At 37.2% G+C, this 27075-nt stretch overlaps 1 protein-coding gene across 1 annotated transcript in view; it reads left to right on the top strand.

Moving 5' to 3' along the window:
• The window catches only part of COG5 (component of oligomeric golgi complex 5), a 172895-nt gene that overhangs the window by 49648 nt on the left and 96172 nt on the right, over positions 1-27075 (top strand). The window contains exon 7 of the mRNA XM_039700490.1: positions 22417-22547. Coding sequence (XP_039556424.1) covers positions 22417-22547 — 131 coding nt within the window. The remainder of the gene's footprint in view (positions 1-22416; positions 22548-27075) is intronic.

Genomic DNA, 27075 nt, shown 5'->3' with positions numbered 1-27075 from the left:
CTTTTAAGAAACTCTTATTTAGTTTTTAGTGGGTTTTTTTTCTTTATAAGGGAGGAACTCAACTGTTGCATAATTGACTGTGAAAAATGTATTATTAAAATTGATACAGGGAAAATGCTGTTAGATATATAGCTTAAACTAGACACTTCTCCTTGCACTGACCTTTTCTACTGTATAATAAAACATACTATTCTAACCAAGTCAGATAGCAGAAAATTTTCCAGTAGTAATGTTTTTCAGATTTGTGGCATCTGTTCAATTGGCATTTATGAAGCACTTGGAGATACTCAGATGAATGAGGCTGTGTTAGTGTACGTGTTAGAGGGCACCATTAGAAGGAGCAGCATGTCTAAATAATTGCATCTTGGACTTTTATAAATTTAGTTGTATAGAAACCATCCTAAGTAAAACTGCCATGAAAGGCAAAACATAAGCATTAAATTCCTTGGGTGCCTTTTATTGGGAAAGTAGGATTCATAAAAGCACAGTATGTTGCAGGCTTTATTTCACAGTTCTGCCAACACGAATCCAATCTGAGCTCGAGCACAGCTGCTATTCCTGCCAGTCCTCCTCACTCTCCTGATGGAGCTTGATCAGCTCTCTTTGTTTTCTCTGTTCGCTTAAAATGAACGCTGTTTAATGATCTTCACTAATGAATTTGTGATGTCCTGTTCAGGGACTTTTATCTATGGAGTGCTTCCCCCCCAGCATTAAAATATCCTTTCCTGACATAGTATAGGGTAAGATAATGAGAAAAAAATAGATGTGAAGTTCAGGATGGATTGTGATGGATAGAAATACATAGAGAAAACTAGATGTTCTTACAACAATTGTGCTATTCTTTTTATCCCTGTAACACAGTTACTCCTCCTCCGCCCCCCACACAACAGATTTGTAATGAAAGAATAGAATCTTGTGCAGGCTGCAACTCCCAAAGGTAAAACCCACAGTACTAGACTTCCATCTGTATAGCCTATTTTATTTCAGGGAGATTTCATTTAGTTTTCCTTGGTTAAATTAGTCTGAAATACTGTCTTTGCAAGTTCATTAAAATTATTCTATAATGGGCGTCTACCGTAATTTTTGAGGTTTTATATTCAGTTTCTTGGTGGTGGTGCTTGCTATTTACCTGATGTTCTTATCATCTTTCTGCCATGTTCTGATGTTTGTCATGCTCTCTTGCCTTTGCACTCACCTTCATGGCCAGTAGTGTTATTCCTGACCTGTTCTCTGTAGAAGTCTTTTGACCTGTCCTCTTCCACCCTCATAGTAAAATACTAGAGTAAAAAAAACAAAAAAAATAAAGTCACCTGTGTTAGTTATGTGTAATTGGAGTGAAAAAAAAAAAAAAAAAAAAAGTCACCTGTGTTAGTTATGTGTAATTGGTGTAATTGGAGTAGAGAAGGGAATCCTCTTTGGTTGAATAATATATTTTTATAGAATTTAAGAAGACTATTTCACCTGAATACTTATCTGTAATGTTTACATTTACCCAATGTAGCACTTGCTGATTAGTAAGGGCTTTTATCTGCTTGAAGAAACTAAAGCTATACGTGTACAAAAAAAAGCCCCCCAGGGAAGGGGATTGTGCTGGGTTTTGTTTCTACTCTGCAGCCAGCATGCTAAAATGTACAGAATCAATACTTGGAATCAATACTGGATAGTTTCTTAGGAGCAGTTAGGATCACAGAAGGCCTAATCCTGATGAGATCTGCGCATTGGATCATTTAATAACCTGCACAGCCACGGGGCAAGTGCAGCCTCAGTGCTGAGTGCAGGACTGGGCACAGGCTGCTCGGAGCTTGGCTCGCCCGATGTGGAGCGAGTGCTCATCACAGCTCCACAGGCTGGGAGTGCTCCAGGGGGTACTGACCACTGCTCTTCACTGTCTTGTGAGACACTATTGTTATCCCTCTCCTTTGCCAAGTAATCAACCCCTCTTCCTCTAAAACATGAGCAAACAGCTGAATTAAGTGAATTTCTATGAATATACATAGGATCCACGTAAGTTCTTTCGGAAAGGGCAGTGATTGAACATTTGAAGAAAGCTGATACCAATTATTATATGAATAATCTGAACTTGTCTAATTGCCATTTGTAAACTTTTCCTACAGTTTGTCCTTATTGAAGGTACTTGTTTCAATACCAGATAATCTTGACACTTTTTTTTCCCAAGTTTGTTGCTCTACTCAGCTCTATTCTCTAAAGAATTTTTATTTCTGCTTTGAAATTTTTGAGTGCTTTTGCCACAACTAATTTGTGCATTAACTACTTTATATGTTGAAGGCATGTGCTAATTAGTGCTAATGAGTTACTGAGTAAATGGAAATCAGAATAGATACTAATTGCTGGGTAAGAGAGTGAAAACTTAATGTCCCTACAAACCAAAACTTTACAGATTCAGATACAGAATTTACAGAGTTCTGTTTTTTATTGCTTTAATGTGAAGCTTCCTACACACAGTGGATTAAAGACTGGCTTCCATCCCTGGTTAACTGATATAAATTGTTCTCCTGTGATTCTTTTCTCCTTGCATCTCTGCCATGCACAGGTGCTTGTTCCTAGCATAGGTGTATCCAGAGGAACGAGGAGCTGAGGCTGAGCTGTGGCTGAAAGCTACTGGGGTCATTTTCAGCAGAATGCTTGTGTGGGTGCACAGCTGGGGAGGAGATGACATGGCTGGGGGAAGGAAGGCAGCTGGAATGAAAACTGATAGCATAAACTGATGTGGAGCTGAAGCACAAGAGACTTGGGGTCTGGTACCAGATCAGTATCTTCCCTTTCTTAAAATCTGTGGTATGGTCATATTATATACAAGTAGGTGTTTGAATTATTATCTTTCCATGGAGGTCCCTGAAGACTCAGCAAAAGAGGGGTAGGAGAAAGGGACATTATGGAAGAGCTCAGAATGAGTAAATGGAATGACTCATAATCTGGGCCAGTTGAATATTTGCTTATGAATAATTTTGAAAATGGGACATAACAAGTAAAAGGGACAATCAGAAGTCTAAGCAGTACTTCTGGAAACAAGTTTTGCCAATTAATTTTTTACTTTATCTCTATTGTAATAACATTCCTTTGATATTGCACATAGCTGTTGGTATGATCTGCATGCTGTGGATTGAGATTTCCATGGTATCTGTTATGGTTTTAAATACATTTTTCTAAATGTGGATGAGAAAATTAAAATAATTAATTTTGCATGGACTCTGAGACTAGAATTGACCACAGCCATTTTGCTAGCCCTTAATAACTGATTCTCTGGAACTACTAATGGAAAGAGTTTAATAAAAGGTGATAAACTCAGATGATTTTTTTAAAATAAGGTTACAAGTCTGATAAAGCATAAATGTGTTAACACTACTGAATTCTGTAGGCCTTTTAAAACAGTTTAATTAAAAAAACTAAGTGAAAGGTAAAATGCAAAAGACAGACCCTGAGCAACTGGAATGATAAGAGACAATGGCAGAGCAGCTTTCCCATGTAAAAGATTGGCTTCATCTTTGTTTTCTCTCTTTGTGGATTTTATTCCATTCCAAGATCTGCAGAGTCCTTAAGCCTTCCAAACATTTTCATATTTGAGCTGGAAATCTTATGTGAACATAATATATTGAAGAAATCTTGATAGCGTTTTTTTCCCGAACACCTCTAATTTTTATTGTGATTTCCTTATTCTGTATTTTTAAAACACTTTTATACTTCATTAGCTGTTTTAGCAGCACAAAATATCCTCTTTCTGTCAGAAGCTGACTTAAAATTCCATCCTTCATCCATCCACCAAGCACCTATTGTTACTTTTTGAATTTAAAATTAGGGCTTAATGTCATAAACCAGTAGAAATGCAGTACATCTAATATAAGTATTAATGCTATTTTTAAAACTTACAGGATGGGAGAAGAACAGAAGTGAGTGGCAGTTGATATAGTTGCTGGGACAGGGTAAGGGATTCATGGAGAGGAACCCTCCTGTGTGAGCAGAAGCAGTGAATTGGGGTGAAGCATCAGACAATTATCTGCAGTTTTGTGCCTCGATCAATATGCAGTTGTTTCTTGGTCTTATTGATCTTTTCTGCTTATTTAATGTACTTTCATTTTATGAGACCTATGCAATCATTTAATGGAGTAATTTGAATTGGGTTTGAATTATTTTCACTTGCTGTGACGTTGTTTTTAACATACTGAGTTCATTTACTGGATATCTGTACCGTTACTGCCATTAAGAGAAGAATAGCTCATCTACAGAACCAGGCAACTTCTGTAGCCAAGTGTCCCATATGAAATGATTTGACCTTCTTGAGAAAGTTGCACACACTCAGTATCTTTATTCCAAAATGCCAAGTACTGTTCAGCAGTTTATTTGGGGGTTTTGTTGGTTTTTTATTCTGTTTGTTTTCTTGTTTACTCTGAAAACTGGGGAAATACTAATTCACAGCAGAGCGGTTTGATGGCAGTGTGAGCAGTGCTGAAGATCAGCTTGCTTATAACAGACTTTGCTGAGCAGCAGCCCGTGCACTGCTGTGTGACAGCATCATGCTTAATTCTCGGCTCACCGTGCGCCTCCCGGTGCGTGCTCAGGGCTCAAACCCAAGTGAGTGCCTCTCGCAGAGCCTCACAGAGCCCTGGCCTTGTGCTCTCGCGGTGCTCAGGTGCCTGGGTGGCTTCTGTCCGGGCTGTACTACAGAAGTTTTGCTGTCATAGCTCTTCCAGATATTCCTTTCAGCGTGCACGGAATGGTGTAAATGCATTTTTGCCAAGTCAGGCTGAGTTAGCTCTGGAGTGAATTGCACCAGCAGAAGCCCTTTTCTACACTTAGGGGTTTTTTGACATAAAAATCCTGTAGACCTTTCACTTCATCCCAGGATGATACACTACGAAAAGTTCTGTATCTAGAGCTGGACTTAATATGTATTAAGAATAGAATATAGAATCAACGTTGTTACACTTGAGTAAGCAGAGCTAGTGAAAAATACTGGGTGAGTCATGATGAATACTGTGAGTCTTTTTTTTTCTATCCCTCTTTTTTGTCCTCAAAACAATTTGATGGGGCTGGTTTAACAGATGGGCAGAAAACCTATCACTGTGTGTTGTAAAACCGTTTCCAGATGAAGAACAGTTTTCTTAAGTCATTTGCACTCTTTTTTCTTTGTTCAACATTGACTGAACTAGTCAAAACATTTTAAGCACATTAAGCAATAACATATTAAGTAAGTCTATAAAATAATTAAATTGGAACTAGAAACTGAGTTATTAGAAATATTTATGTTAATATTTGACTTAGTATAAATCTTACAAGAACTACTTTTGTATCTTCTAGGAACCCTAGAACCTTTTTATCTAAAGGTTCTAGGAACCTTTAGATAAAAAAAAAAATGTTTGTTAGGGTTGATGTGCTGTTTCATACTGAAATATTTAGAATTACCTGGTAAATTTATTTCTGAATCGAAAAGAGCTGTGCTTTCTCTTTGTTGTAAATGCTCAGTATGATGATGAAGCACAGAGACTTAAGGTTTATGTCTCTCCTTCCAGAAGAGCTTGTGTAGAGTTATTAAGGTGTTGCAGCACCCTTTGTTTTTCATGGACTTTTTTCAGTACATTTTCTTGTACAGGAAATTTCACAGCAATGAGTTCATATAGAGGTTTAATGGTTCTTCCTTCTCTGTTTTGGCCCTGGTCACTGCTCTGATGAACTTTTATGAGTCTGCCCTCTACATGTTCTTTGGGAAGACCCAGACTTTTAAAATTTATGTTAGGTTAATAGTCTGCATAATATTGCAGAGTATGAGCAAGTACTTGGCAGGAAGTCCCAAAAAGCTGTGGCAGATTTATGTTGTGCTCTGTAGTCTCAACCTGGGTTCAAAGGACACTGTTGATAACAGGTGACAAGTAACACACCATTAAATAGCTCTTCTGTGGTGGAGATGAGTCAGGTAGTTATAAATTTCTAAACACATTTGCAAAGCAGAATCCTTCTAACAAGAGATGTTTGGAAGTTTTTTGGATCTGCAGTTTGGTGCCATGCTGGTGAAAAGTGTATGCAGATTTGGGGTTCTTTTTTTCCCTGTCCTCACTGTGTGAAAGGGGATAGGAGAATCTTGTAATTTAATCCTCCATTGTCCAGTAATTCTCAAGTCCCTTCAGTGTCTCCAGTATGTTTTACCTTACGTGAGAGAAATCTCTGATGTGCAGTTTTTTCCTCATTAAGATGCTCTCTGTCTTACCTCTGCCTGCAGGCTCTCTGTGCAGTTCTCACCAGTGAATCGTTTGATTCCTCTCAAGCCCTCGCTGGAGGGGAGCCAGCAGCAATCACTTTCAGGAAGAGGCAGTGAGAGAAGCTGAAAAACAGCTCCTTAACCTTTCTCCATAAAGCATGTCACTTGAAAGTAGGGATACTATAGCATCCTTTGTTACCAGGCCCAGACTCTTCACACCATGCCCCTGTTATTTCAAAAAATACCTTTGAAGATCTATCTTAGCTGCTGCATGTTCTCTGGAAAAGGAAAGTCAGTACTATGCCTCCATGACTCTGTTGCTGGCTTGTGCAATGTAGGATTGAAAAATCTCATCCTGCTTTTCTGTATATCCATTTTTAGATGTTATTATCACAATGAAGTTTGAGAACCTGAACTTCAGATCCCGTTTAGTTTTCAGGAGTCTGAAAACCTGGGAAGTGCAGAGCAAGAGTTCTGTAGAAGTTCAGGAATAAGTTCAGAGAAACACAGTAAAACATGCTTGTTTTGCTATTTGGAAACAAATGTTATTTGGAAAGAGAAGTATGCCATGGTTTCTTGAGGACTGACTCAGTTTTGAGCTCTTAACTCTGTTGTTGATGATAGTTCCTGTTGTTGTTTTCTAGGGAAGGAAAGAGGGGTTAGATCCCTTTCTCCTGCTCTCCACATTCTGCTTCCTCTTTCCTGACTATGCATCATATTTTCCAGTTTTACTTGGGGCAAAGGGTGAGGGAGACTGAGACTCACAGCAGCATGCGTGGTTACCTGGAGAGTGAAGGTAGAATGAAGAGCATGTATGCAAACAATACGTTGACTCCTCAAAGACATGAAGCATGTAGAAGTATTCTGAAATGTTCTGCTTTATCAAGAACCAAGGAGATTTTTTGTTTTCCTGTTTTTTCTTTTCTCAGAAATGTACTTTTGGTGCCTTGTGTATTTTATTAACTTTAAATGATTCCCTCTGTCAGCCCACACAGACATCCCTCCTCTTAGTTGCCGCAGGGCCTTTGATACTCAATTTCTTTTTTTTTGCCTCATTCCATTTCTAAAATGAGAATTTTGTTCTACTTATTTTTACCCTTGCAACGGACTTCTTACAGAATTTTTCCGTCATTTCTTGTAGCGTATGAACTTTGAGCGATTATTTTTAAATACTCACCCATCAACCCCTTTTCTATTTTCCTTTCTTCTTACAAGCTACTACTTGTATATGACATGATGGAAAACTGGTATTCTCTAAATGAGCCAATGAAATTATTTTCCTATTTCCTGTTATCAAATACGAAATTTTATTATTGAAGCGTTATGCTCCTAAGGAGTGCTCTGTCTTACCTAGAATGACTTTGAAGACCTGTCTGATTTCCCCTTACTCCAGCAATTTGCCTTGATCCCTAACACTGCTCACTGAATTCAGATCAAACATAATTAACTTTGTGGTTGAAAATGAATCTTCAGGAGAGCTAGAAGATGAAACTTGGAGTTGCTGCTTTCTGGGAAGGTTTGACATTTTGAAGTCCAGTTTTCATCCAGTTTGTGACAAATAGGCCTTACTTGCTTTTCCCTCTGAAATTATTTCATAACATAATATGACAGAATCAAAATATATTTTTTATTTAAAGAGGAAGCAATAGTTGCTTCCAAGCATTTACTGAAGTGTCTTATAAAATGCATTTAATTTTGAATTCTCATTTATGATTGCATAAGTGTGTGGATTTTTGAAGTCAGTGCTTTGCAGAGACTATACTTTTCATTGTTAGATCATTTGTGTAAATCAAATGGAAGTTCTGTTACATCTGTGCTTGTACTCTTGTAGTCCCAGAGCTTTATTCCCCCTTCAGTGCTTGCTTTTGGAGAGTGCTGGAGCTGAGGTCCATGGGAGCTGTCCCAGCAGCCTGCTGGTGGCTGTGCTGGCCATCACAGGAGGGCCCAGGGTGACGGGTGACTCTGCCTCTCAAAGGTCACTGCTGACATCAGCCTCTGCCAGGATCCTCTACTTCAACCAGTCCTAAAAAGCCATTTTATTTACAAATATGGTCTGTGTAATGTCTCCTGAAAGGCAGTCAGCTAATCTTGCCTTTTTAGTTACTTGCAATGGCTTTATTTAATCAGAAAACTGAAAGAACTAAAAAGTAGTGATGTTATAGGGTTCATATGGTGGGAGGAGTCCTGCTGCAAGCAGCAGTTTGCAGTGGCTGTCACTGAGCTCTGTCCATTCTGCCATGCTGCAGGTCTTATGTGATGCTACAAGACAGCCATGTTCATTTAAGATGCTCAGTAGCTGGAATTTTTCAGTATTTCAGGCTCTCAAACCTTGAAAAAAGCTTTTTGTACCGAGAGTGTTGTTGACCCCAGTGTGCTGCTGTGTCTTGCTGATTCTTTTGGAGTAGTTACCTTACAGCCCTTCTGATACTTCCTGTTGTCACTTTCTCACCATTTCAGCAATCCAATAAGTACACAAGCATCCCAAACCAAACTGCTTCCTCTTCTAAAGGGCACTGCAGTCAAACCAAATTTCATACTGAGACTATCTGTTTACTGGTGCCTCTGTGTGCTTTAGTGGAAGCTGGTTTTGGGGAGCCAGTATCCTGGAGCATCTCTTACTGCTCTTTACTTTCTGGCCACTTCCAGCCACAAAAGCAAGGCAGCTTATATGTGTCTCTGTGTGATGTAATTATGAATTTAGGACTTCTAACTTTTCTCTGAGTGGCTGTTTCTGATTTTTCTTTTAACTTTTTTTTTTTAGAGGGTCCAACACACAGAAAGTAAGTTGCAGCTATACCCGAAGTACCCAAGACTTCATAAGTTACTACAAATGTTCATCTTGCAATGCTTTCCTTGTTTATTTTTTTTCTAACAAGAAAAGTCTTTTTTCATACACTTAAGTTGCAAATAAAATAGCAAAGAAGGTTGTAAAATAAGTGATTCAAAAGTTTTGCTTGATAGAATGGTCATGAGCTTGTTTTTCTTAGTTGGTAGAACTTAAGACTTTTCTCATTGCATGGTATTTGGGGTCATTAAGTACCCAGAGGGGTCAGGCTCAGGCTCAGCACTGTACTGGCTCTGCTGTGGTTAGGGAGTGTGCCTGCTGTTTGTCAGTAACTCTCTGTTGGGATTTTTGTGCCAGAGACATAGTTATGTAGTGTGTTAGGTAAATCAATTGCTTGATAACCCCAAGATTATCCAGTGAAGGAATACATGGCAAATGCTCCTGTGATACTGTGAGGGTGGAGATGTCAGTCACCTGTCAATGGCCACCCCCTATAAATGAGCTTTAAATGGCTGAGGGGCAATTATGATGGAGGTACATGGAATCATGAATGCTGCAGGAGGAGCAAAAGAACACAATGAACAATCACCCTCTTCCATTACAAGCCCAAAAAAGCGCTGAATGAAACTGTCAGGTGGCAGGTTCACAGCCCAAAGTTGCTGCCCCGTGCAGTGCATGTTTCAGTTGCCATGGGGAGCAGTGATTGCTAAATGTTTCCATGAGTGCCAGGAGTTATTTATAATTAATGGAAAAGAAACAGAAAGTGAGGATTATTGAACATGATAGTACTTACAGTACTTGTTGCTCACAATATTGCTAAACTGTGAACTGTTGCTCCGTGGAGTGTCTGCTTTCCAAGTTATCCATGCATTGTGATCTGCCCCCATGTTGGAAGGAGCTTGGAGCTTGGCAGGAGCTTGGCTAAGGAGCTGAGGGCGAAATCAAGTCATGGAAGCTAACAGCCAAGACCACAGCTCATCTAGCAGTTTATCTCTTAGAATCTGTCAGTAGAGATTATATACTGCTGGCTGAGATATCACAGAGATACATATTTGACAGTAATAAGTTTTACATATTAGAATTGCATGTGTTGTCATGTTTCCAGTCAAGGCTCTTTGCTGCTGCTGCCTCTTGATTTTCAGAGCTTCGATAATGAATAGTTTTGAGTATATCAGTATCATTAATTTTGAAGACCCTTGATAATCTTCATTTAATTTTCTACTGAAGTTATTTTCTGGTTTTTTGTTTTTTTTTTTTTTTTTTTTTTTTTTTTTTTTTAATTTTTTTGGCTTGGAAAAACGCACTTTCTGGATGTTGAAAAAAATGTGAATCTTAATTGTGATGCGGTGTAATAATATCTCCAGGATGTGGTTTCTATTAGAAAGTTCAGTATATGCTATTGAGAAATTGGATTTTTCCCTGGTTTTTTTTTGGTTTTTTTTGTTTTTTTCTCCTGAAGGAAAAGGTGTTTAATTTAAACAGTATTAATGTTTTAGAGAAGATTCTGTTTCTTTCCTGATCTTGAAATTATTCATAGCTAACAGCCATAAATGTCATAAAATATGCTTTGTAAGGCTTAAGAAGAATCTGTTATCAGACTAAATATTATTTAGAATTAGAACTGTAATAAAAATTATGATAGAATCATAAGAGTACACAATGCATTTGTATGTTTTCTCAATTTTATTTTTAAGTATTAAATTGCTATACTATTTTATTCTTCAAGCAACACGTTTTTTCGTCCATTCAGCTCTTTTGTGTTAATTATTAGATACAATTGGCTGACAGATGTAGGTAATAAGAATTGGCTCATAGATTATTATGAAATTCTACAAAGAAAATATCCACATTATTTATTTAATAACAGTTACTTGCTAAATTAAATGTTTTCCCCCATCTGTTAACAATTTGTGCCTTTAATGACTGAAAGACTTGCTTGAACTTATTGTTTGCTTCCTTAGATATGCAAACTTTTAAAAAAAGGGATTTATATTTTTAGCATTTAGCTCATTACTTTGAACTCGGCTACAATAGATACTGATTTTTAATTTTATGTCTCTGTGACATTAATGATAGTAGAACTCAAATGTGTCATCAGTACTGTATTAGAGAAGACTTAGCTTTTCGTTTTTATCCATTTCGAAATAGAATAAAAACAATGGCTTCTCTCTCTGTTTACACTGATATTTAGTCATTTTGAGAAGACAAGTACATTTTTGTGAAATCTTAATCTGTGGTAATTTTAAACCTTCATACATGCATGTGCTTCCTAATTTTAACACTGTGTTTTTTGTAGAAAATCATGGTCAGTGTACATGAAAGACTAACAGTGATGGATCATGCTGTTCTTCTAGGTTGCCAAAGAACTTTTACAGGTAGCAGAACAGGTATGTGCCTCAGCTGTGTAATGGCAGTCCTGGAGTGTGCTGTAGGTGATTGTTCCCTTTTGTTCCATGTTTGAGGAGCAGCTGTGCAGGTGGGCTGCTCCAACTCCCTTCCACTGGTGTTCACAGCTGGGCAATGACTTAAGAGTGTGATGTGTAAGGCTTGGAGGCTGTGGTGAACACTGTGGAGCAGCTCGTGTGGGGTAGGGATGTGGCATTTCCTTCAGCTTCCTGGTGTTCTGGTTTGAGCAGGTACAGCTAAACATTGCAGTAAGTGCTAAGGGTGAGAGTAATAGTTTTCAATTTGTATCAAGATAACTTTTTTTAATCGCATTGCAATGAATGTTGTAGAGGGGACGAGAAAGGTTTTAAAACTTTTTTTTTTTAAATTTTACTGTACAAATTGTACAAAATAGAAGGTATTAAAGAATGATCAGAGGCAACTGCTGTTGGTCTGTGTTGTGGTTAAATACTATTCCAGTTGAAAGGTCAAAAGACAGACATCTGTGCAGGCTAACTTCAAATGCAAGTGTTGGAATATGAACACTGTTAGGTTCAGTTTGGCTTTCAAACAACATTCTTTTCTTGCCTATTTTTTTAGTACTGTTGCTAAGTTTTATTATCGCTAGAAGAATTGGCAAGAATTCTGGCAGACTGGGCAGATTTCTGCCATAGACTGTTCTCCAAATTTCAAAAAAGATTTTGCTATAAGAGAGAAGATTTATTCCAAGAGGTTTTTAAATTTTGCTGTTACGTTCAAGTTGTCTACAGAAACACTCTGTATAACACAAGGTTCACTTCGTTCTCCTGCAAAGTATCTGAGGTACATAAAACCCGTGTGATTTATAACCTATGCAACATCTGTTGACTCTAAAGATAATAAACACAGGTAAATCTGCAGCCAGTTGCAGGAAGTTATTGATGATATGACAAGTGAGGGGTGGGAGGAATTAAATATGCATTTATTGAAGACAAAAATTACATACATTCTAGAGTACTGAGGGAGTTAACATAGCTGTTACTAAAGAAAATGCAGTTCTGCTTTTGCAGAAGTGTTTTCCTGAAGGTGTAAGTATGAAAGGATGAATAGTGGGTGTTGGAAAGAGGCAGGAGAGACCCATAAGAAGAGAGGAATATGAAAGAAATATTTGCAGCTTATATATATATATGTAGTAAAGAAAAAAAATAGTATTCCCCCTTATGCAGGGGCCAAGATAGCATGATTTTTTTTTTTATTACTTTGATTATATAGCACTGTAGCACTACTGATTCTAGTGTCTCCTGGCATTTACAAGTGTATGTTAGAAATTTCAAGTGTTCCCTCATGGGCAATCTGCATTTTTGGATGCACATATTAGTGCAAAAATAATGATATAAAATCAAAAAATGTAGGATATATCTCACAAAAAAAAAAAAGAGCAAACTAGCTAGTTCAGGATGGTAACTGTAGACTTGTAGACCTGTAAGTCTGTAGCTGTCCATGTATACCTTTATCCAGGTGTAAAGTGTTCAAAAATTAGGTCAATAGCCATTGAAATCACTAATTAAAACTCACAAATGAACCAAAATCTCCCCTGCCCTCCTTCGAAGGCAGTGATTCAGCGAAGAGTCAGCCATCTTTGCCTTCTCCACAACTGGTGGGATGTTTGAAAGAAGTTATTTCTGACTAAGGTTCTTGAGACACATAATCATTTTCCTTCATTTTCTTTTATCATTGCATGGTCTATTGCAGCATGGGATAGTACTGATGGAAACTGAATCATCACACGTTTACATAATGCTCTATATTGAGGAATTGTACTTAGCTATTGAACGATAATGTATTAATAAGATGTAAAAGTTGCCTAGTGTTTTTAGGCCAGCATATAAATTTAGGTTATATTTTGCATCTCTCTGCTCTTAATTGTTTTGCTGGCTTTCATGGCTTTAGTTGCAATGCTAACTAAGGCAAACAAAAGACAGCCAAAGTCACATACCTTCATCTATGTGAGTCCTTATCTCAATTTCCTAGTTCAGAAAAGAGATGGTTTACTTCATCCACTCCATTTGGAAGGACATAATCCTTTTACATGGGTTTATGGTGCAGTTGCAATATATTTTCAATGTAATTATCTCCGATAAAGATGAGAGTACATTCTTTTCATCCTGCTTCATTTTATATACTGATATGAGGCTCCATTTCAAGGACTGCTTATTATTCACCTGTTGAGATTTCAAAAAATATTTTTGAGACAGTAAAAATCCTGATTAGTGTCTCCATGAAATATATTAAAAACAAGCTTTATTCACCTCTTCGTTTTCCAGTTTCGGATGCTCTTCTGAAATATGAGCAGAAATGAGCATTACCATTGGCCTTGCTAATGAACAAACAGTGCAAAGCTGTGGGTTTAGGTGGGGAGGAAGTTCTCAAGGTGGAAAGTATATGATGGCTAAATTACTAAATTACTCTTACAGATTAATGAAACCGAACGGTATGAACGGTGGAAAGTATATGATGGCACTAAATTACTCTTACAGATTAATGAAACCTGAATGACACTGTATTTGTATCCTTTCACTACATTCCTTCATAATTTTCTGTCTGTTATTTTTCATCATTCTGTTATTCTCAGCTCTTTGAAAGCTGGAGTTAATTTGTTCTGTAATGCCCCATTTGGGCTACATCTCTCTCCTGTTCCATATTCTACCTTTCTGTCCCCCTTTCTGTTTTTGTCTCTTTCACACATGCTGTACATTTGCTTTGCATCTGTGATGCTATGAAGTCTGTTCAAAACCAAAATAGGACAACTAGATTTTTACTGGCAACATATTTTATTTTTACTTTGCTCCAAAAAAAGTCCAGGAGGAGTATTGACTTGTAGAGGTATTATTACATTGTTGCTAGAATAAATATAATTTTGAAAGTCCATTTTGAAATTTTGTTTTGAATATTTTCTGATTTCTAGGCCATAGCTCTGGTAGAATACTTAGGGTGAAATTGGTTTCAGTTCCACCCAAGTACTATTGATGAATGCATGAATGTTACAGTTCTTCATGAGTATTTTATCACAGAGAGTTTAAAAAAATGCAGTTTTAGTTACTGAAAATGTTTTGGGAGCTCTTGAGGGAATTTTCTCAAACAAGCCTGTTTTAAGAAGCTTGCGGTGATTTTTAGAGTTCTAGATCCTAATGTTTCACAGTTTATCTATTTTAATTATATTAAAATACAATGTATGCATTCCTGCATCTTAATATCCTCCATGGGTAAGGTGTATGCAACCATGAGTACATTGTTCTGCCCCCATGTCTAACTAGAATTCCTCATGCTGTAGCCTGTATCTCTTGCTTCTTGTGCACCTCTGAGAAAGGTCTGTTTGTCAGGCAGCAGAAGATGCAGTTAGATCTCTTCTTTCTCAGCCATTTCTGTTCAAGGTTAACAGACTCGGTTCTCTCAGGCTCTCCTCACACTCACATGCTTCAGTCCCCTGTCGTGGTGGTTCCCCGTTGGGCTCATTTGTCAATGTCTCTGTTTTCTTGGGAGGCGTGGAATACAGTGGCCTTACAAGTAACAAATAATAGGAATAATGACTTCCCTCAACCTGCTGGGTACACCCAGTCTGGTACACAGCTGGCAGCCTCTGCCACAAGGATGTACTGCTGGTTTAAGTTAAATTTTATGTCCACTGGGTCTGTTTCTGAAAGCTTCTTTCCAGCCAGTGAGCACCCAACCTGCTTGTGTGGACAGGGCTGTCCCATCCCAGGTGAACAGGGCTTGACTCACTTTTGTTGACCTTCATGATGTTTTTTTCTGTCCTTACCTCAAGGTTGCTATGGTTCTTCAGAATGGCAGCCCTGCTCTCCAGGATGCTGAGCACTTCCTCAAATTGCAGTCACCAGTAAGCTCACAGAGGGTTAATTCTGTCCTGTCACCCAGGTTACAGCAATGGCATTAAGCAGCCACCAGCTGGATGTGGGGCTGCTGCCTGCTCCCCTTGGAGGGCACAATAGAGAGTAGCAGGTTTAGTAGGTCGTGGTGAAGTAAGGTTGTGAGTCTGTATTCAGGGGTGAGGGGGAGGAATGGGGGAGATCTAATGGTGCGTGGGAGGGGGAACCTTAAAGGAGTTCAACAACTCTTGCTTTAGGCCTAAGTGAGTGTGGGAGTCGTGTGGTATAACTTGTGATTAGACCTAAGTAGTGTTTGTCTTGGTGTGTTAAGCTATTTTCTGAATCATGGCATTTTCACAGGAATGTCTCCAAAATTTGGTGCTCATTGTTAAGTCAGTGATGATGATAAAAATAGATATCAAACTCATTTCCATCAGTTCCAGATCCTGCGTGGCATCTGATTTCCAGCCCAGAGAGCAGTAGGAATTAACTCTTCCATCAAGACAACTTAAATGCAGCTTTAATTTAATTTAAAAATAGCTAGTCAGTCTTCCTCATTGCTCCCCCATAACTGTTCTCAATTCAGGGTGTGTTTTTTTTTATTTTTGCATGCAGTCTGGAGAGAAGCAGCAGGCTTTCTCTGTAGGTAGTATTGGACATAGATGATTATTACAGCACTACTAAATATTTTAACATAAACCATATTCTATTAAAAAAAGCAGGAACAATCTTCTGGAGGAAACAAAACTGATCCAAGTGCAGGATGACAACCCATTCTTTCTTATTCCGACTTGCCTTTACACTTAAAACTTCCTGCTTTTTTTTGACATGCTAGAAAATTTTCAATTTTTTCATATCTACATGGTCTCTGAACTTGAGTATTTACTTCAGTTTTCTTCTGAAGTAAAGCTTTGATCAGGTAAGATGATGCTCCGTCATTGGAAGTGTTCGAGGTCAGGCTTAACAGGGCTTTGAGCAACATGATATCATGGAAGGTGTCCCTGCCCATGCCAAGGGGTTGGACTACATTTTTTTTAAAGGCTCCTTCTGACCAAACCATTCTGTAATAATATAACATTCGTGGCAGGTGTGTTTTACAGTTCAAGATAATTGTCTGTGTTTAAATGAGCAGTTAAAGTTTGGCTTTCTTTGACTTGTATGCTTTTCACCAGTTTGGTATTTGTACTAATAACCTGATTTCTTTAAAATGAAACTAGTCTTGGATTGAAAGGAAGACGTGAGAAGTGCTTTGCTCGGTTTTTATTTTTCATGTTCCTCTTCACTAGGGACATCTATCAGAGACTATACCTGGTTGTCTAATATTTCCTTTTCTGGACTTAAACAGAAAGAGTGTGTTAATGTGCTGAGAAAACGAACAGATACAGAGCCAAGGGGTCCCACTCAGTTTCTGTCTCCAGCAGATCAGTTTTCACTCACTTAATGTTGTTCAAACAGCTAAAAACTGAAATCTTATGTATTATGCATACAAGTTTTTAAGATGGTAGAAATTGCTTAAATAGGGACCAGATTTCATAGGAACTTAATGGCACTCCAGTGACACAGACAGTTTTTATTCTCTTTCACTGAAGAAATGTTTGCAGGAATTTTGCCATATAGGAAAAGGAAAAAAAGATACCTAGAGTTTTGAAACTAACTGGCATTTCAGTAAAATAAATTTTTTCTTCCTCTTTAATAATGAATTAATAATACCTGCAGAAAAAACCTCAAAAGTAATAATTTAATATTAAAAAATAATAATTTTATAAGTATATTCAAAATATATGACATTGTGTATTGCACCTAGTATAGAGCGATTACATTCTTATTTTGAACACTTTACGAGGCATTGTAATATATGCAGTTTTGATAGGAGTTAACATCTTTTTCTGAAGAGCTCAAGTTGCATAAGATAGCCGTAAGATATTGTTTCATAGTACCAGTAGTGGAATCGCTTTCACTTGATTTAAAGGCTTAATATGAGGCTTGCTTCAGCAAGTGCTTTGGTGCCTGGTGCAGAGTGTGGGGCAGTCATTTCTGCTTAAGTGGAGAATTAGTCTGGCTAAAACAGAACATAAGCAAAGGTTCTTTTTGGAGGAATCAGATTCCAGTTTGAACACTCAGAAATTTGCCTGCTCTTGTTATTCCCCTCCTGTTCTATGTGCATCAATTGCGTGGCAAATTTAAGTGTCTCCAAGCAGCAGACCGCTGTTCTTTAAGGCAGGCTGTTCCTTATTTCACCTAGTGACTAGAGTTACATTGTAGAACCTTGTGTTGCTTTCCCCAAAGGATGAGTGTTGGTCTGCTGCTGAGGGGCAGCAGGGCTCTTCTCTGGGCTTTGATTTTAAATTAGCTACATTGACAAAAACAAACTAATTGACATATGCAGGCCGAGCAGCATCCTGGGTTGTTGGTTCAGATACAGGTGAGGCAGACAGGATTTCCTTCCTGTCCAGTAGCTACTGCTGTAATTAACATTTCCCTTAAGACCATGGAAGATAACAGAAACAAATATTCTCAATAGCAGTTTAGGTTCAGTTTCATGAACATCTTCTACCAATGCATGTATGAGTCTTCTGTAATAGTTCTTGGTAAATCATGTAGCCTGTCATCTTCTGCATACTTAAATCTCAGCAGAACTCTTGGGTATTATTTAGACCTGTTGACTTTTTGGAATTTAAATTAGTAATGTTTAAAAAAATTGTAATTTTTCTTCACTATGGAAAAATAGTAGTATATTCTTATGCTACAGATATTACCCATATTATCTGCAACTAAGACTGCAGAATTAAGTAAAACAAATGACCAATGCTAGAGAAATTCACCTCAAACCTTCCTCAAACAGGGAAACAAAGATCTGTGATTTTATCATTCTATGATTTTATTTAAAATGTAAAAAACTGGTTATTTTCCATTAATACCCTCTCCCCCCATTCCCAATCTCCCATGGAACACCTTTTAATTTGTCATTGGATTCTTGCATTTGAGGGGAGTTGCGTGTCTGCAGACTTTAGGTGTTTGCTCCTGGGGAATCCACTTTGGATGTTCTAATTTCCTCTTTTTCCCCTCTTTATTAGTGTCACTGAGGTTGGTTCTCAGAGCACAGAAGGGTTTCTCTTTTGACTCAAGTAGCCTCTTGAGTCATGCAGCTTAATCACATTGGTTTATTGCTGGCTTTTGTTTTCCTCTTTGTTAGTGCACCTGATTGTTCTCAGTAGTCTTCTGTTGATTCTCTAATTTCTAGCAAAAGCTCAGAATCAATTCAGTCTATATAAAGACTGTAATACAGTTTTTGTGGAGCTCATAAGGGTGCTAGCATCATAGTTATCTCTGTTCCAAAACATATTTCAATCCTTACAGAAAGTTGCAATTTCTAATCTTGATTCTGTATTATCATAAAGAATATTCGAGGTTAAAAAATGAGATCACATAATAGAAAGAATCTGTGTTGGTGAGTCATTTAGATTAAGGAAAGCTAACTGTGTTGCTCAAAGTACTGTTTTTCTGCCTAATGTTCTATCTGCATATTGGATTTGTCTGTCTATGAAACTCCTCTTACATAACTATCTGGGAAATACTGCTTTAAAAAAACGCATTTTCAAGCAGTATCTTAACCAGTAGATTAGAAAAGTTGCTCAAGTTAAGTAAATCAAGAAAATGTAGTATTGTAGTGACAAAAATACTTGTTTTATTAAAAAAATACAGCCTGGGTAGGCTGAAGTAGATTATATATGTCTCTTATTGCTAGGTCTTAGTGTATTCTGCCTTGACATACAGTATTTTTGTTCAAAAAAATTATTCAGCAGGCAGTCTGTATTTAAAGCTCTTAGAAAGTAAGTTCCAGCTGTGCTTTCGAAGTTTTTTGGGGTGTGATAGAAGGGAAGCAATACCAACACCCAATGAGAGCTAAGGATTTGCCTTTATGTTCTCAAACCTATATAAAGAGGTAGAATTATCAGAAGGATGAGAGATAAAGGAATGTTTATAGGACTGAAGCTCCCTCCTCTAATTTGCTCACTGGCTGTGCTGAGAAGTGGCTGGAGCAGCCTGTGGTGCTGCTGAGAGGGCAGTGCCTTGGTGGCTGCTCCAGCCCTGGCACATGGTGGTACAAGATACTTAGATTCTAACTTGTTAAAAAGACAAATCTTCCCAAACATATCAAAATGTTATAAATATGCTTTTACAATCTCTTAAGGGAGAGATGTCAGTTATAAATATATGCTCACTAAATCTTTTTGAGTTAATACAGTAATAGTTTTACTGCAGAATTTAAGGTTAAAGCAGATGGAAAGCTGACATGCTTTAAACTGGACACCAGTCCACAGAGCCTGTGCTAGCTGAGGGGTGAGCCATTTTTTTTGGTTAATTCCTGACGAGTAGACACAAGTACCTTACAGCCTTTGTCCCACTCACTTCTGATCATGATCACAGTGTTATTGACTTACTGTGCACGGCAAGAAATAGAAAATGATCACATGAGTAAGTGCCTGAAACAAAATCCTACATTTGCTACTCCCGGAGTTAATAACCCATAGCATTTTTGTTGTGTTCGCTTGACAGGGTTTCTGTACTAACTAAAACTGACTGGTTGGAATGTGTGAGTTCCTCTGCAATATCTTAAACAAATCAGATCTTAAATGCACAGGTATTTTTGGTATGATCTGGCTGCTCTTACATCAGCTGTCCTTCTGCTTGGTTTCATCGTGCTGTCCAGGGAAGCAACATCACTCTTGAGAGTGCACAAGTGTATCATTTCTAATATTATGTTTTCTGCATAGACAACAAAGACTATCAAAAGGCACATACCCTGCCTGTGTTACAGCTTCTGCTCTCACATAAGAATGACAGGAAAGCACTTGCAGGTGTTTCTGACATAGACCTGCTGTCCTTGTGAAAACGGCTTTTCTTTTGAAAACTGTGTAATTTCTAGAGGTTCCTTACTGTTAGAATAGCAACTAGGAGCATCTGCAGTACCAGCCACTGGAACCTACAGGAAGGCCCACTGTTTTGAAGTCCTGCTGAAATGCATTGTCCCAAGATATTTTGTTAGGATTGCAGAAAATTTGGAGCAAAGTTGCAGATTTTAACAGATTGGCAGGAGGTGGCTGCCAGTCGGAGACACAGATGGAGGTTTTTGGAGAAGCCAAAGCAGCATGGTCTTTCTGTTCTTTTCTTAAAACCATCAGAAGGATTAGATTTTTAGCATGTGAGGTGACTTAATTTAGATTTTGAGATGAAACACAACAGGAAGAAATGGTATCTTTTTTAGTAATCTTCCTCAGATTTTTTGTGGATTTAGGAGATCATAACCACATTTTAATTTTGTTTTGTTTAGGCAGCCTGGGTTTCCAGATTATGACTTTATGCCATAAGTGAACTACACAGCCGTTTCTGTGTTTGTGGTATATGTAAATATTTGGTAATATTTGTACCTTTTTTAATCTCATGTTGCCAAGAAACTTCCTCAGAGTTTACTATGGCAGTAGAGGGATCTGTGATAGTGTTTTCCTCCTTTTTTTTTTCTGTGCAGTTAAAAGAAAGGGGTTAGAAAATTAGCCTTCACATTCAAGCCACTTGCTCATTGGAACCTGTTGGGAGTTCAGTATTAGTTTTATTGGGTTCATATGCCATTATGAACATATGAAGGCCACCTGTAGAGATGCAGCTTAGTCACAGCAAAAAGTTGCATGGAAATAAGGGGTAAGTGTGGCTGCTCTGGCCCGTGGCAAAAGCAGCTCTGTAAACAGACCAGCACACAGGGCTGCATGAATTGCCCGAGCTGGCCTGCTGCTCAGCTGACCTTTGACCCCTCTGATCCATTTTTAAACAAATGCATGCAGGGAAAAGCATTTGCAGGCCTATTCTTAGTAGACTAAAACCTATTTGACATACTGTACTGTTAAGAAAGATGATTTCCTTTATGCCTTTACTAAGCTTTATGCAGTATTACAGTCAGCTTTTTGTTTTGATTTCTTATATGGTGTTTTTCATGTGCAGGTACAGGGATGTTCTCTGCATAACTGTGAATGACTCACTTGGAATTCTGTGTTCAGTTGTGAACGTGTCAGTGCTGAACTTCATCTGAGAACTAGATTAGTTTATTGTGAATAAACAAAAATAAATGGCTACTAAAGTGAAAAATTATTTGGCAGAGATTTAAAAGTTCAGTTAGCTTAGTTAAAATGTTTAAGTCTTTGCCTTAATTGACTTACTGTGAGGACTAAAAGGAAGATAACTTTATTAGGAAGTCATAGAGGACTGGTTATAAATGGAAATAGTGGAACATCATCTTATGAAGGAAGAATCTGATACTGTGTGAAATGCCTTGGCCATTGTTTTGTTAGTTTTATTTGATCTTTCCAAAAAGGCAGTGGAAAACCTGTTTCCATTTAAGCTAAATGTTGAAAACTGTGTAAATAAGAGTAGTCCTGCATTATCTTGGTAATAAGTAGTAGTGTAAAAGTCTAGGCTACCTGGATGTGGAGAATTGGATTAATTTAAATACAGAAAGATAAAAAAGGAGGGAAAAAATTGAGAAAAGTTGAATTAGAATAGATTTTATTGCTGCTGTTGCCAGTTCAGCCCAGTAATTTCTAGCTACTCAGTTGATGGTGATTTCCATGATAGTAATGATTTTTGTGATGATTCTGTAATTAAAAAGGAAAAAAACCCCACTCTTTCCCCCCCTTTTCATACCATTCTTTTGTCTTTGATCCCAAATATTTAGTAGTGCAGTTTAAATATATGAAGTATAATTTGAGCCTCTTAATGCATCTTTAATTTTAGATCTTAGAGCAAATTATGCCTATTCCAACATCTTGTTAGACAAATTTAATGATCTAGTTAATTCTTTGGGACAAGGATACAACTTCTTTCCTCTTTTTGGCCTGTGATTTTGATTCTGTAGTTCCTAGAACTCATGTTTTGCAACTCTTCAACAGTCTCTGGGTCTAGAGAAGTGTGTTAAACTAAATATATTCAATGTCCAGGTTTTCTTAAGTAATAATCCTCTGATATCCAGTTTTTCTGGTATAAGACATTCCTTTAATGTAATGTATTGTCAAGTGTCGTATACAAAAACATCCCTTGGAACTGACTGTAACTTTGAAATGTTTTAATGTGCTTAAAATGTTCCATTGTCCTGTGTCATGCTTATCAATGTTTTGTTGCTTTTATAGATTATCTTTCTCAAGGGATAGATCTGTCTGGAATAGAAGTGATTGAAAATGATCTGCTTTTTATTGCAAGAGCTCGTCTTGAGGTGGAAAACCAGGCTAAAAGGTTGCTTGAGCAAGGTGTGGAGACTCAGGTAAAATACACTTTGTTCTTTACTTCCTTTCAAAAGTAAAGTGTAAAATAATTTGAGCTTGATTTCTTTTGCTTTGTGTAAAACTGTCCAGTGTAAATTAAACAAAACCAAAAGTCCTATGTGAGAAATTCTCACCCATGACTATATTCAAATAAATTGACAAAACTGGTCTTGTACACTATTTGCAAGAATACAGTTTTGTAGGATCTGACCCTGTAATTTGGAAGAAAGTAGGTAAACTGCAAGCACTGTCATAAAAGCTTGATGCATTCAGCACCATACACAGCACTGCCAATGTTGCCAAGTGTTATAGAGAAATATGAAAAATGCAGTTTCTTAAAACTGTAAGACGATTTCTGCATTTGAGCTGTGCAGAAATATATTGAAAATATTTGAAAGATTTGCATTAAAACTTCAAAGAGCAGTTTAAACTTTGAGGTAAATATTCACTGTAGGGAAATAAAAACGAATATGTGTAATTGCATTCATTCATATTAAATGTAATTATTGACATCTTAATAACTTGGCTACATCTGTTAACTATTTGCAGTATCTTTAGTGCTATTTTCTTGCTTTTGTAAAATTTAATGTTCCTTTGTCTATACTTTTTTATATTCTTCAAAAACAAAAATATTTCAAATCTTCATTGCCAGAGTAAGAGGAGAAATCTGGTACACGTTTCTATCAAATTTGGATCTTAAATTAGAGAACAAAGAGACATTGAACAAGACATTTTTATCCTGTTTTTTACCAAGTGTTAAACTTCTCTGTAAGTCAAAGTAGCATTTCTTTATACTGTTGTAGATTGTAGACATGAAAATAGAATTTATACAGAATAGAAAACGTACTGAATAAATTGGCTTAATTAAACATTTGAGGATTTAAAATTTTTTGTATGTCTTTAACTTTTACTTAGATCTATCATTTCATCTAATTTTCTGCGGTAGAAAGTCATGGTTGTGGTAAATACCTTTGACTGTTTGCTGATAACAAAGTGGTAGGAAAACCCATCACATTTTTCACCTGATTACTATTCCAGTGTTGAAACTTCTGGCTATTTGAGCATGTTTCCAAGCTGTGATTGCACTTTTTGCAAGCTATGAAGCATATAGGTTATTAAATAAAGAATGACAGAAGATAGGGCCTAAGAAAAAGCAAGTGGACATTTATTTTAAATGTAGCAAAAGTCTTCATCATTGTGAACTTGTTCTAGTTTTTCATGTCAGATTTGACCTTCTCTGATAATTTTCTCTTCATATTAAGTACTAAAATGGAACTGACAAAGAAACCCTGGGGAAATCAATCCCACTCCACCTGAAAAATAGACAGATTTATTAGGTGTTCCAGGCTGTCTCCAGGTAATCAAGAGATTATTAAAGTATATGCCTGTTGTGCTTTAGCCAGGGGCCTGTTTCCAACAAATGGAGGAGTGTTTGGAAGAAAATTATTAGTGCTTAGTCATATCAGAAATGGGGATGTTTTCATGAGGAGGTGTTGGGTTATGGATCACAGGTTTGTTGTTGGATATGATTTGTGAATTTAAGGTTGAGAACAATAGTTTGCTTTAGGAAATACATACGCAGGCATTGCCCAAGAAATCTAGAATTTGAAATGTGACTAGTGAATAGCAAGTCTTTGATTCTGTTATTGTGTTTTACTGACAAGCTGATTTACATCTATACCTTCCAACCCCTGAAACTTCCTGAAAGAGGACATGGGACCTTCATATTTTCTCTTGTATTAGCTACTAAATAATTCCTCAGATGAACTGTCTTCCTGCCAGTATGTATTCTGGTGGCTGTCTGTACCTTTGAAAATAGTGCATCTGTATTTATCCAGGTGCTTCTTCAGTTATTTGATATTCATATTTGCAAATGCAGTTTTAGTTTCCACCCTTGTTTTCATATGCTGTGTAAATAATATGAGATCAGTTGCCTGCATAAGAGCAAGCTGTATGTCTACATTTGATGTAGCTCTTTCCAGCAACAGCTTAAAAGAAAAATTAGCCTTATGTCTCTGTTTTAGAGTATTACACCTAAAAGAGAAGCAAGAAGTGGAAATGCATTTTAAAAAGTAAGACTGGAAGTATTTATTTTTAAACAAAAGTCATTAGAATTCAGTGAATGTCTTCTCTAGAATTCAGCTGTTTTTTCAGAGATACTGCTTGAAGTTACTCTGACAAAAAGAACAGAGCTAAAAGGTCTAAACTGCCCCATTTATAATTTCTATATATCCCCTTTGATTTGGATAGAGATTTTTTTTTTTTGTTATTTTTATTGTTTATTTAATGATGTATAGGTCACATGCTAGTGAGCTGTGCACAGATTCTCCCAAATAAAGTCCAGCAGTAGCACATGAAAGCAGATACTTATACCTGTGTAATACATTGCATTTTTCTGTTCAGTGTGATTAATGTTTTTATGGCATGTCCAGCACTGTGGTGTTTGTGTATTTCTCAGAAAAAATGAAACCTCTTTCCCCTTTGGAAATGTGGAATTAGCCATTGACTTCTTTAGAAAGGAAGCCTTCCACTCCTGTTCCTGGTGGAATCTTAAAGCTGCCATCTGGGTATAAACTAGAAGTTTCTGTCTGTGTGTCTAGACTTAACAGTCTCTCATAGAGCTGCAAACCACACTTGCCTTCCTAATCCTTTTAGAAACAGAAAGTTCTCTTTGCTGTTGTTGACAAAAGTAATACAAATAATAGCAAACCCAAGCACACAGGTACCGGTGGCTACAGGCAGGTTTTTATTGTTCACTGTGCTTTGTTAGGCACTCCTAGTGTACATAGCACAGACAGACAGTCCTTCATGACCCACAGAACAATTTAAAGAAAATGGATTCTAACTCCATCTTTATTTCTATTCCTAAATTCCTTGCTAGCTTTCCTTCATACTGCAAGCAGGCTAATGGCAGATAGCATAGGAAGCAGGAAAGACTGCTTTAGCAGAGATTTATCAAGAACTTGATTAAAAGCCACCCTTCTAACAGAAGGGCCAGCAATATATTCTAAACAAAAGTCATTAGAATTCAGTGAATGTCTTCTCTAGAATTCAGCTGTTTCAGCAATATATTCTGCTTTAAAATCTGCAAGATCTCTCATAGACCAGCATTTAATCTCTTGTCAAGGATCTCTAATAGGTCTTGTTTCTTATTCCCCAAGGGGTTGGAGGGGAAAGTATGTACATAATTGACCAGTTATCATCACTTAGACACAATCATCAAGAAATTGCATAATTTATTTAATTTCAGCTTCCTCTGAGTTGAGTGTTTACCTACCACAGCTTGCAGGGTTATGGCAAGATTGGTGAAATTGTTCTCAAATCTGTCATAGGTCAGTGTTCAATCTAATATCAAGGATCTTAAGCAATATATGCACTTACTATCCTGTGGCAGCATTTTCCGGTCGTGCAAATGCACTTCAAGGTGTTTGAGACATTCATATATTAAAAATGGTTGGTATTGGGCTCATTTTTTCACTTTTTTGATGAAATATGCAAATATAATAGTGTTATGTTTTCTAATTGCTTCTAATTATTACAGCCAAAAGTGTGGATGGCTCTTGGGCCATGACTGTCTGAGCAGGGTCCTGTGATTTTGAGTTTCTTAGTTTCTTTCAATCTTGTCTACTTTAGCAAGAGTACGTGTTGTGCTGAAACACGTTTTGTGCTGAAACATTCCTTTTTCTAGATTAGTTCATGATATTTGAACACTTTGATTTAAATCAAAGTATGCCTGGTGTTTTTTGCTGGTTTAGTGTCATCTTCAGATGAATGCTTCATTGTGAAATGGACTGTGCAAGTGCATGAATATGCTTTTCTAAAGTTGTCAACTCTGTGAAGATGTGCTTGACTGTAGAACAGAGTCTAATGCTGTAGCAGGATGTCATTTTGTGTGCCCTGTGGTTGTGTAGGGGCCTCTTTAATGTTCAGCTTTAGTTCATTTATCTTAGAACCTGTTACATTACCCACACCGATGTACTGTGCTAGTCAAAAGCACAATTTTTAGTTTCCAGATGTTCTTGCCTACACTTTGCTGCTTTTACGTATTACCTATCATATTTTGTCATACCTTTTAAATAGTACAAGCCCTTTTGCACTTCAGCATGTCAGTGGGATTGATTGCTGTTATGTAGATGTACATAACTGCATAGGTGTGCATAATTACAAAATTATCATTAGAATAGCAAATAAAGTAGAAAAAAAAAGAAAAGAACCCCTCCAATCTGGCTCATAGCCATTCATCTTTTTACCCATATACTGCTGGTTACCCTCATAAAAAGCCTGGAATAACTAGAGTTGAAATGCTACTAGAGTATGCTTTTTAAAGTACAAAAGTAATCATTGCTTCTTTCTTTTTTTTCCTTTTCTTTTTATTCTGACATTTATTTCTATCTTGAAAGCTAGTAATTGGAATTTAACCTCATTGCTGTCAAAAGTTTAACCAATATAGTACACTTTAGGCAGTAGTTGTTATATTTCCTTATTATACCACAATCTGGATTCCCTGCAGGAGATCCTGATGGAAAC

This window comes from Passer montanus, unplaced genomic scaffold, assembly GCF_014805655.1.
Source record: "Passer montanus isolate IOZ18808 unplaced genomic scaffold, ASM1480565v1 scaffold141, whole genome shotgun sequence".
NCBI classification, from domain to species: domain Eukaryota; kingdom Metazoa; phylum Chordata; class Aves; order Passeriformes; family Passeridae; genus Passer; species Passer montanus.
This window is presented reverse-complemented; position numbering and strand designations above follow the sequence as displayed.